This window comes from Choloepus didactylus, chromosome 6 (assembly GCF_015220235.1).
Source record: "Choloepus didactylus isolate mChoDid1 chromosome 6, mChoDid1.pri, whole genome shotgun sequence".
In the NCBI taxonomy this organism is placed as follows: domain Eukaryota; kingdom Metazoa; phylum Chordata; class Mammalia; order Pilosa; family Megalonychidae; genus Choloepus; species Choloepus didactylus.
Window position 1 is genome coordinate 148,476,768 of NC_051312.1, and position 12,280 is coordinate 148,489,047.

Consider the following 12,280-nt stretch of genomic DNA (forward strand, 5'->3'; position numbering starts at 1 on the left):
AAATGTCTTAGAAGAAGCTGTCTCATCCCCAACCTCCACACCCACAACTTCAAGATGGTGATCTTAGCAGCATCCTGTAGAGAAATAACCAAAGCCCCATTGTCGGAAAGTTCCCCATCTAAGTCACCCAGTTTGAGAAACAAGCCTAAGCTGGTTTCACGCAAGCATATCTTGTATCTTTTAACTTGGTCAGCATTAAATCAGATACTTTGAGGGTTAACAGCAACTTGGCAAGGAAGAAAAGCTCTCTGACCAAATCCTTGACTGAGGCAGAAACCTATTCTTTGTGTGCTACTTTGTCAGGGAGAGAAGATCTCAGATGTGGCCTCAGGAATTGTAGGTTTGCCCAGGTTTGCAGCTGAAAACTGAAAAATATAAGGACCTCAAAAAATTTTCCCCAAGTCTCCCAGTGAGTGGCAGTGGCTTGATTGGGATTTAGGGCCAAGAGCTTTCCTTACTGCCAGTCAGCTCCCAAACCACCAGACCACATAGTCCATGTTTAACGTAGGCTCAGCAAGCCTCAAGTTCCAGACCTGAAGAAACAGATTTTCCAAACACAGAGCTTTCTTTGTGAACAATTCAGCAAAAATTCTCTCTCCAGCTGTGAGCTGGGATTCATGTTGCAAATGTTGGTGTTAATTAAAAACATCCACCTTCTACAGTTTCAACAAGAGGACTAAAGCACTCTGCAGGGTGTGTTCCTAAGCAGCCTCTCCTAAGTACTTATAAATATGATTTTACGACATGGGTTGCTGTGGGTTCTGACAGATATCATCATTTCCAATTTTCAGATGAAAGCATTGGGGCCCAAAGTGTCACAGAGCAAAATTAGTGTCAGGAGGGACAAGAATACTGTTCCTAGTCCATCCAGCGATGGACATTCAACCTTCTGTGTTAATATCAGGAACTGTGCCTAGTTAAAATCAAATGTTTATCAGCTGAGTCATTAAAAATGTTCTTCATGGGGGTCTTAGCCTTTCAGACAGGAACTAAGTGGAGTATGGCAAGGCCAGAAACATTCCACAAAGAAGGGCACCATATATTCGATAATTGGGATGTTGGGTGACTTCCCTGTCCTCCTCTTATAGTTCTGATGTTACTGGGGAATCCTTCTCTAAAACGGTCCTGAGCTAGTGATATCAGAGTGTGCAATTTGCATTCCTTCTTGTGCTTGCCTCTGCTTGGTTAACTTGTCCTCCTTTACTACACAAACCAGACAGGAAAGAATCAAGCCGAAACCGCATCATTATGAATGAATTTCTTTGTTTTTAATCTCACACAGTTTAAAATACAATATGAAATCAGGCTACAGTATATAAAAAACTCTCCAGCAAAATGATGTGCCAGCATCAGCTACTAAAATAAACAAAAAAACTCCCCAATAAGAAATTTTTTTTTTGCATTTAAAAAAACAAAACAAAACACATAGACACTAAACATCGCTACATCTCTAAGCTACCTCAGTTCTGATTTTTAAAAAGCACCTGCTTTTCCTTTTTTTCATCTCGCTTTTAAATTTTCAGCTTTTAAAAAATATAAATTATATGAAAATACAAGTTGGAAAATAGTCAAACACAATATAACATCTTTTTTTTTCACCCCTATAGTTCTTGGCTTAAAAAAAGTTTCCTTAAAAAAAGTTCAATAACTGAGGCAGTATTCCTGATAGAGATAATTTCCATTTTAATATATATATTTTATATATGTATATGTATACATATATTTATTGTTCCTTGAAACTTCTTTGGAATGTAGATAAGAGTTCAACAAATTTATATAGACCCCAACAGAGAAAGCAGCACGCACAGCATGACTGGGAGAGAGAAGGTGTGCTTTCACCATGAAGGTTAGGCAGGTTAATGCTTAAAACCCAGAGTTCAGTTCCAAAGTCAGGATAAGCACATCTGATCTTGGAATGCTACCTCCAGCCCCCAAAGCCACAAGGCCAGGGCCATGTGCAGGGAGGTCCCTCCCCTGAATGGAGAAGGGAACAAAATGACTCTGAACCCCAAAGCCAAAACCGAAATAGGTTAAGGCATCTCCAGGAAAATAAGGGTTTCACCCAGCTACACCAGATCTGCCCATCCTTCCTCTGAAGTTAGCATGTGTGTTTTAAAAAGCATAAATGCAACAATTCTGCTACATTTCCAGTGTATAAACCACCCACCACTCTTCCTGGGATGGTATCTGGCCTTTTAGACAGAGGGAGAAAAAGCATCCGGCCAGAACGACAAAGCGGTCTTAACTAATGCACTATCTACAAATACTGAAAACGGTGGACCTAGAGAGCAAGGGAATCTTAGCAGACAAGCTGGACGTGGAGCACTAGGAGGCACTTTCTTACATCTTACCTGCTATGGAATTGCAGGAGTTAGACATACTAACAAAGGGGGAGTTTTCCACATAAATTTAATAGGAACGGTTGATGAGTTGAGAAAGTGATTTTATGTCTGGTTGCAAACAGCAAGCAAGGATCCACGCCTGGCCATGGTTCTACTCTCACCCATTACTGAAATGTGAAACTTGGGTAATATCTCAGCTGCAGTTTTTCATGTCTGCAAAGGCACACACACACACACACACACACACACACACATGCACACACAACACACACCTTTGCCAGTGCCCAACAAAGATCACAGAGTCTAAGAGAAAGCAATGTGGTCCAAACAGTTCCACCTAACACTCCCTGAGCAGCTCCTAAAATATTGTGAGAGCTTCATTAAGGCACCTGCACCAGAAAGAAGATCAAAATAGACAGCTGGGAAAATTCTGCCTTTGCTTTCTTTGTGGACTCTCAATCTATCCGTATGAGGACACTGGGGAATCCCGAAGCGATGTTCCTGAACATTCAGGGCCTGCAAGAGGACCTGGGAGTAATCAACCAACTTTCTTGTGAAGTAATGCTAGAAGGTAGTTCCTACTTCCAGTTTCTCAGCTAATGTCCAAGCAGCGCTAGCCCTGAGAAGTCCACCTTCACTGTTTCTTCCCCTCTCTCAGTGAAGTTCATAAGGCTTTCCTGCTTTCACCATCCTAGGAGGGGAGCATTTACAGGGTGGGATGGAGTCATAGAAAAGACACATTTCCTCACTAACTAGAGGATGGCTTCCCCCACCAAGCCCCAATTTCATATCACCTATCGCAACCTGTGAATTGATTATTCAATAATAATCATGATGCATTCAAATCCCACGGACCAGTTAATTTTCTTCACTCAAGCTCCTTTCCTTATGTTCCCTTTGCCTTGCAGGCATTCCTCTCCTCTGCAGTTAGGAATATTCACTTCCCCTGTGCCAAGAGAATGGATCCAGTGCAAGGGCCTGAAATTATCTCCCCTGTTCACTTTGCATACCACAGTCAAGTCAAACATTCCAAATCTCAACTGGCTTATGTTTGGCAAAGAAAAGCCTTGCATTTCTCCTGTAGACAGTCAAGTCACATTTTATGTGTTTGTTCTCTTAACTTCCACTGCTTCTTCTAGAACCCAGCAGGTCTGCATGGCTTTATTAGAAACTCTTCAACTCATGCCTTATCTGCAGTTACTCTCTCACTCACCAATGAGAAGGCTGCACATTCCCTTACTGAGCAACACAGAGGTGGGGAGGGGGAAACAACAGATGTGGGACGCTGGGGAAAATAAGATATAAAAGAAACAGTGCGGGGTGTTCGTTTGGAACGACAAGCATCCTGGACTTATTTCTTAAGGCCGGGCCTAACTGCTCAAGCACGCAGCTCTTTTTTTTTCCAAGTAATGTCGATTATTACAGGTCTAGAATCTACAAAGCACAAAGTCAATCTTCCTCTTAGATTTCCTTCCCACTGCTTCCTCAGTGCTCCTACGCTAACTGTAGTCCAAAATCAGGGCTGCAAAATACATTCAGTTCAAAGACTTAACGTTTGTCAGCGCAACATTAAGCCCAAACCCCGAGAAATCACTAATGACAAATAAGTAAAGGGGTGTGATAACAATTTTTTAAAACTGTACATGGCTCCCTTGTACGCAAATCAGCATTAATTTCTCCTTCATATTACATGGAATGGGGATCCCCAATCTCAGTGACAGCACTTTGCTTTTCCAGTGGGGTCTATATAAACAGTTTTCTTTCACTGTGACAGAATCCTCAGCCGGCAACTAAAAACAGACTTGCATGATACCGCAATACTGAGACCACCTTAGAGCTTAAGACGATTTTTAAGAAAAAAAAATACTGGCACAAAATTTAATAAAATAAACTTTAACACAAAAACAGTTTTGGTCCCTCCCCACTGAAGTCCATCTTTGTTCCCAAAGTAGAGTGAAAGGTAAATAGTTCTTGGGTCTTAGTGCATCCCCCAAATAAAGTGTTTCATCCCACCCTCCTTTTTTTCTTTTTGGCCTCCCAGACCTAAAAACAAAAGCAAATTAATTGCCTCTCATCAGTTTCATGACTCCTGATGGATCAATTTCTTTTGATAAGGGGTCCATAACTCAAGACCCGTTTATTTCATGGATTTTTTTTTTTAATGATTGGACACATTAATCTCTTCCTCCCTCAAGTCAGATTCTTCAGGCTTCTACGAAGACCCTTCTCCCTCTCCTGAAAATTTGCTCAAGAATGTCTGGTCCCACCCACCCCAAAAGTCTCGGCTTTCCTTTTTCAGCCATGCACAATCGATTATAGCTGCAGCTCACTTAGCTCCCACCCCTGAATGTAAAAAAAAAAAAAAAAAAAAAATGAGTTCTGGAAAATAAAAAATAGAATAACAATTAAAAAATTAAGAGTCCAACTGATGCGGTCGTTCGTTGAAATGTCTTAGCAAAAGTTTCCCTGACTCCTTCCACGCCCGTCACTCATCAGCATCGGGTTTGACGTCCAGCATGGCGTGGAGCTCCTCAGGGGTGTAGCCCAGTAGACTCTGCAGGTCACACACGAAGCGATACACATAGCGTTTCCCTGCTGTCTTGTGGATGATGTTTTTGTCATAATAGTAGCGTAGGCCACGGCTCAGTTTCTCATAATTCATCTTAGGCTTGTTTTTCCTCTTTCCCCATCTCCTGGCAACCTGAAATAAAAATTAAAAAAAAAAAAAAAAAAAAGGAGGAGGTAGTAAGAATCTAGAGCATAACTCAAATACATAACATATATGTTTATAGGCATATCCCATCTGTAGTCACCCATGATTTTGTTAAAGTTAGAGATTCATGTACATAGAAGATATTTTTTCTGCTCTGTTACTTCTGAATTCAGTTTTTCAAGGGCCGGGCAAGGATGGCGGCCAAGTTGTTTCCTAAAGTTGATAAAAATGCAGCGACCTTGAACTTCTATATAGCAGGGACAAAATATTTCATTTTGAAGAAAAAGGAAAGGAACACTAGAATCTCTCCTCTTTCCGCTAAGATTAGTCAAGTGTTCTTGCTTTCAAAGTGTGACATCTCATGGGAGGAGCTGAGCAGAACTGAGTTGCAATCATACCTGTTGCTCATCAACAGGAAGCGTTTTGTCTGTACTAGGACAAAATATTTCCTCATGCCTGTCAGAACAGAGATGTCATCCCTCTTATTCATTGTGTTCTATCCTTGGCATCATGCATGGCATGGAATGACCACTCAATGAGCCATTCTCAAATGAAAGAAGGAATTAAGGAACAATCTGTACCAATCTTCCAACGGCTCTTAGTGGCCTAGCCCCTTTCATATTCCTAGCCATAGGTCTAGGGAGAATGCAGAGCAACTGGTATATAGGAAGGGCCTACTGTGTGATAGACACTTTATGTGCATTGTATCATTTAATCCTGGAAATCAAATGAGTATCATAACTATTATCCCTATCTTCCATATGAGGAAACAAAGGCTCAGGCAGGTTATGTACCTTGCTCAAGGTCATCCAAGTAGCAACTGGCAGAACTGGGATCTGAATTCTGGAAAATGTCATCCCGGCCCACCTAATCCCTTCCCAGGGGGCTCTTTCATCTTTCCTCAGCACAGAACGCTCAAGGCACTCCTTCCTTACCTCATCGGGGTCAGAAAGCTTGAATTCCCAGCCATCTCCTGTCCAGCTGATAAAAGACTGACAGGATTTATCAGTGAGTAATTCTAGAAGAAACTGCCACAGCTGGATGGGTCCACTGCCTGGGAACGCAAGCAATAGTGAATCGTTACTCCAGATGCCCATCAAGGTCAGCCACTAATCCCATTGTCCAGCATTCCCTCTTGCCCCTCCTCTCTCAGTCCATCTGGCCAGGAGAAAATGAAGGCAACAGACAGGACAAATGTCGGAGGAGTTGCTGTAAGACTGAACAGACGGGAAAGATGAAGAACATTCTAACCAAAAAAGAATTTAAGACGATGTATCATTTGCCTTGGTTTGATTTACTTATGGGTCAGTCATATTTTGATGTGAAGCAAAATCTAGAGAGAAAACACTAGGTCTATCCTCTGAGATACTCTAAGGCAACATAGTCTTTCGTGCTTTCAAAAATGACGTTACCGTTTTTGCCTTCAGAAGTAAGAAAAATTGTTAACGAAGGAGTGTCTGCTCATTCCAAAGCAGAAGTCAAAGCTAATAAATATTCCTTCATGGTGGGGAGCATGATCTGCAAGTGAGATGGATCACTGTCTTTGGTCAACTCAAAGGAACTAGAAGTTGGATGTCCTTCCAGCTACTGCACTCATCTTCCCATCCCCACCCCAGGTCACTTACAGGTAAATACTCAAACTAAGAAAGGAAAGTATCATCACTGTGTGATGAATTAAGTTGCCACCCAGGAAATCCTCAGAGGTCAGATGAAAACTGTGCCAGAAATTCTTCATGGATTCAGTATATTCTAACTAAAATGCGCATGCACACACATACATGCACACCAAGCTCTTGTCTAAGCCATCATCAACACTGCCAAGATCTTAGCTGGGAAGGCCTAATACACCCTGGAAGTCAATTTATCTTATGCTAAAGGATTTATGTCACGTAGATTTCCTTTTAGGATAATTTTCTATTCAGGAATTATGTTGTTCCCAGTGATTCCTATCTAATTTACGGGGTAGCTGAAGAGACACATATGATCCTGACTGCCTTTGTTTCTCTTTGCATGTCAGCCCTGCCTATGGCACCATCTCAGAGATAATCTGGGCAGAGTAGGACTATCCTCTCCCAAGCTGGGAAAGACCAAGTCCACAGGGATGAATGAAGCACAGGATACTCAAGCTGGTACAGAAAACCTTGACTCTCTAAGCTCTAAACTTTACCCTGAGTTTCAAAATTATCTGATCCAACGGGAACTGAGATTCAAAAGGAAACAAGCTCTGAGTTCACTCTCAATCTAAAAAACAAAATGCCTTCTGTGGTCTACAAGAGCAATCGTTTGCTATACCTTATACGATTCATATTCATATACCTCATTTTACTTGCCCCTAAAATCCACTCCCTGCCACTCTGCTGTAGAGTAGGCACAAGTGGCCCACTGTTTCTATCCTACTGGCACAGGAAAGTGTGCTCAGAAAAATTTTGTGGCTTTGCACCAAGGCACAGTTGGCAAATGATGGTGATGGTTATAGTTGGTGCCCAGACCTTCGGACTCCAGGCACCAGAACAACCTCCCTGATGGGACATGAGGAAGCAGCTACTGACATGCATTGTCATCCGACAGCCAACGGAAGCTTCCTTCAGAAACGACTTCCTAAAGGTGGTTTCCAGCGCTCCTCCCTCACACACCCCAAGCTAAAAATGGAAAATGCAATATCTCTACCTCATCTTTCTAAGAATGCACCTTTAGCCCTTTAAAGCCATCTTGCATTAAAAAAAAAAAAACCACCTATTCTAGAAAAAAATGATTCAGCGAACGCCAACAAAATAAATGAACGTTTGGAAGGTATTCTGATGAAGTTTTACTCTCCTCTGTTTCTAACCCTTGTTTCAAAACCATTTCATGCACAACTCGAGCAAATTTGCAGGATTCTTGGAAGTTGAGTAAAGTCACCACACTGCCTCTTCTGGCCCAGGCTCATGAGACTGGACATGGCACTATATGAAGAATCCACTGAGAAGCCAACCCAATGTGCAGAAGAAGGAAAGAAAGCAAATTTCTCTTAGGAAATTCTGTGACATTCCTGAGGCAAAATAATTAAGCAAAAAGCAGTTACACGATCCCTTGTGGCAAAAGAGGCTTTCTGAAGAAGTTCACAGTGACAATCAACAGGACCTCTAAAGAAAGACATATAAAGAAAAACCAACTACCCCAAAACTATGTAAATGAGGTGTGGAGCCCCGCAGCTATCAGCCCCCTATGTCTAGACTATAGATTGAACATAAGAGAGAATGGTTGCTTTAAGACCCCCGGCAGAAAAAAAAAAAAGAACAGCTAGAGCTATAATTTATTGTGCTCCTACTAGGCACCATCTTATTTATTCCTTCCAACAACTCTACGGGGTGGATGCTATTGCTAACTGCGCCGGTTTGGATGTATTATGTCCCCCCAAAATGCCATGTTTTTGATGCAACTTGTGGGGGAAGATGCATTAGTGTTGATTAGGTTGGAATCTTTTGATTGTTTCCATGGAGATGTGACTCAATCAACTGTGGGTGAAACATTTGAGTAAATTATTTCCATGGAGCTATGGACCCAGCCCACTCACGGTGGGTCTTCATTTAATCACTGGAGTCTATAAAAGAGCTCACAAACAGAAGGACCTCAGAGAACAGCTGAGAGGGACATTTTGGAGATGGCCATTGAAAGCAGACTTTTTGGGAAGCTAAGAGAGGACAAAACACCCAAAGAGCAACATTTTGAAGAATGCACAGGAGCTGAGAGTGGAGCTGGAACACAACACAGGATCAGCAGGTACCAGCCACATTCTTTCCCAGCTAACAGAAGTTTTCTGGATGCCATTGGCCTTCCTTTGGTGAAGGTATACTCGCACTGATGCCTTGATTTGGATATTTCCATGCCTTCAGACTATAAATTTGTAACCAAATAAACCCCCTTTATAAAAGCCAATCCATTTCTGGTATTTTGCATAATGGAAGCATTAGCAAACCAGAACACTGCCCTGTATGTTTTTACCACCTTAGAGCAGAGAAAACTAACACAGTGTCTGGTTATGGAACTTGTCCCAGGCTATTGAGATCAGAACTGGAATGGCCACAGCTGGTACCCAGGTTCTCCACCTCAACATGACAAGACCAAGACAGACTCCTGACATCAAAATGTACTGCCTGGTTGCAATGTTCCATGGGATAAAGGGACCTGGTTTAAAATAAAGAATTTCATCTTCCCCACCTCTCTCTGTAGGCCCAGGTTTTCCTGATCTTCCAGTGCTAGAGACCACGCCATCTCTGCAGCTGATGCTGCCAGCCACTAGTCATGTCCTCTCATGGCAGCTGTTAGGCTATGGTGCTTCATTATTTCTCCCTCACGCTATTTACCTTAAAATCCCCTTGGGGAGAAGGTGGCTGATTATATGAAGCTGAGGAATGGGGTGGAAAAGATCAGGGTCTTCTACCCAGGTAGGTCCTCGCCATCGGCAGGCAGTAAGCACATCCTCAGGTCCTGGAGAAGGAGGCCCAAAGAACTTGTCACGGTTTCCTGCCCCAAAGACTAGAGTAGAGAAGGGGACTTCAATTCACGTCGTTGGCACCAGCTCACAGAGGAAGATACCTTGAACACAATGATTCTCGCTGTTTTCCCTGCCAGTGACATTTCCCAACTGGAAATGTGGAAATGTCAGAGTCTCAGGCTGTCTGTGCCCCGCACCAGCCCTGCCTCTGTGTATATTTGACCCCTGATGTCTGTGTGTGTGGCTGAGGGGTGGGGTGTATCTCTGTCTGTGGGTTTTGCTGTATTTTTTCTCATTAGGAGTTTGCTTTTTTACAAAAGGACTGTAAAAATGGGAAATTCGGGAATTTAGAACTCACCTCCTAGGTGTCGTGCTCACTAACTCTTTTTCCTATAAGCACCAAAAGGCTCAGAGGGAGGATAAACAGGAAAATCAGCTGCCTAAAGAAAGTGTATAAACTTGAATGGGAAGCTTCACAATAGGAAAGTCAAAATAGTGCTGATGTCAGCTCCAGCCCCTGCCCCCAATTCTTGTAGGGAGAGCCTCTATGCCAACCGTAGGGCTAATGGGCATACACAGGGCCCCCAGCCTGGGCCTTCCAAAAGTCACTGCTCATGCTCCAGAAAGCCCTCATTGTTTTATCAAATAAGCAGAATCCATGGCTCCTCCCAAAGATTCCTCTCCAGTACCTTATGATTGACTCCTACACCTTCAGTGGTGGACAGTCATAGAAAGAGGACATGGAATTATTCCTCCATCCAGCAACACTGGGTCAGGGCAAGTCTGCTGGCTTCAGGGTGAGCTGGTTCTCCTGGTGGACGGGCAGGCAATCTCACACAGAAGCCTGGGTCCCCACAAAGTGTTTCCTGCACCTCAGGTCTGGGAGGGAGAGTCAGGGCCATCCATGGCTGGAAGCAGCCCTGAAGTTGGAATGCAGGCTAGTTGCACAGCTCTGCCAGCAGCACCCAAGTATAGGTTTGTACCAGTTTGGATATATTATGTCCCCCCAGAAAGCCATATACTTCAATGCAATCTTGTGGGGACAGAGCTATTAACCTTTTTGATTAGGGTGTGACCTCTTGATTGAGTATTTCCATGGAGATCTGACCCTGCCCATTCAGGGTAGGTCTTGAGTAGTTCACTGGAGTATTTAAGAGAGAAGCTAAGCGCCGACACAGACCCAGACACTAGCTGATACTGATGCTTGCTGATGCTGTGCGATGCTAGCCTGGAGTTTGCTCCAGAGAAACTAAGAGAGGACCCCCAGATGGTTAGATGCACAGGAGCTGAGGGAGAGGAGTCAAGAGAAACCCAGAGATATTTTGGAGGAAGCCATTTTGAAATGCAACCCGGAACCAGCAGACGCCAGCCACGTGCCTTCTCAGCTGACAGAGGTATTCCAGACGCATTGACAGTTCTTCAGTGAAGGTATCCTATTGTTGATGCCTTAGTTTGGACACTTTTATGGCCTTAGGACTTTAACTTTGTAACCAAATAAACCCCCTTTATAAAAGCCAATCCATTTCTGGTATTTTACATAATGGCAGCATTAGCAAACCAGAACAAGGCCCATCAAAAGTTCTTTCTCCCCACACTTATGGAAACAATGAATGAGTCTCATGTCCCCAGTTTCAAACTCTCCCAGGAGATATTTCTGCATTGCTCAGTTTAGGTCTGCCCACCACCATCTCTTGCCCTCACTGCAACATAGCCTAATATTGCAAAGCCTCTTTCTCCACTCTCCCTGTATCTCCCCACCCAACAGTCTGTGGTCCAGTGACCTTTGTCCTAGGGAGCACAGAATGGTGCTAAGAATAGTGACAGTCATGGCAAGGAGCCTTCACATGCTAAATGCAACTCACAATGGTGCCCCTGTCTGGGGGCCCCAAGGCAGTCAACGGCCTCCTTCACCATGCTGCCCCGGAATGTCACCCTTCAGGAATCCAGTGTCATCACTGGGAAACTATGCTTCTCAAGTCGAAGCTCTGAGCCACAACAGAGGGGTCCCTGTTAGAAGGAAGTCTCGCTTCCCAAGAGCGGAGGGGTGGAGGTACCACACACACTCACACACGCCCAGCTCAGTGAGCCGTCTGCTCCCTTCAAACCCTCCCACGCCAGCAGCAGAGGGGAAGTTACTCCAACTGCTTTGTTCTTCCCAGCTTCTGGGTAAGAGGAGACTTCTCAGTATGCCGCTAACAGTTCTGATTGGAAGAACATGATACTACAGCCTCAAAGGATGCCAAGCGGGTATCTGGAGAGGAATGAAGCCAGAAGAGCAAATCAGGCTAAAGATGCTTTCCTCCAGACCCTTGAGGCCCCTCAAGTCTAGCGTTATTGTCTCATTTTTTAAATGGGCAAAGCTTCAGTTCAATGTCTTCTCATTCTGGTCATGTTTTAAGTCTCTTCTCCTGGCCTAGCCCCACCATCTAGCTCAATGAGGGTTGGTTAATAAAAACCTCTTGCTCTCTGAGTCCCTTACCCTCAGGCTTAGAAGCAAGCAACATAAATAAATATATAGCTGTGTGTTAGGACAACGGGTTAGTGAAATGGTCTTGATGACAATCCCCTTTCCATTTAGAAATTGATCATTACCTCTGTTCTCACTGCCCAGGTTTGGGGGTTGCCTACCAGGGGCAATGTTCTCCTCGCTGCTAGTGAACAGAGCGCTTGGGGTTGGACTTCAAGTTTTGCCTTCAACCCCTTCCTCATTTCCATTTCAACCACAAGTTCTCACTCAGGCATCTGGGCCCC

At 43.7% G+C, this 12,280-nt stretch overlaps 1 protein-coding gene across 1 annotated transcript in view; it reads right to left on the reverse strand.

The window, feature by feature from the left end:
• Positions 1-1,246: 1,246 nt before the first annotated feature.
• Positions 1,247-12,280, reverse strand: part of ETS1 (ETS proto-oncogene 1, transcription factor) — a 64,726-nt gene continuing 53,692 nt past the window's right edge. Inside the window, exons 7-8 of the mRNA XM_037841935.1 lie at positions 5,991-6,109; positions 1,247-5,043 (exon numbers count right to left, since the gene is read on the reverse strand). Coding sequence (XP_037697863.1) covers positions 4,828-5,043; positions 5,991-6,109 — 335 coding nt within the window. The 3' untranslated portion in view covers positions 1,247-4,827. The remainder of the gene's footprint in view (positions 5,044-5,990; positions 6,110-12,280) is intronic.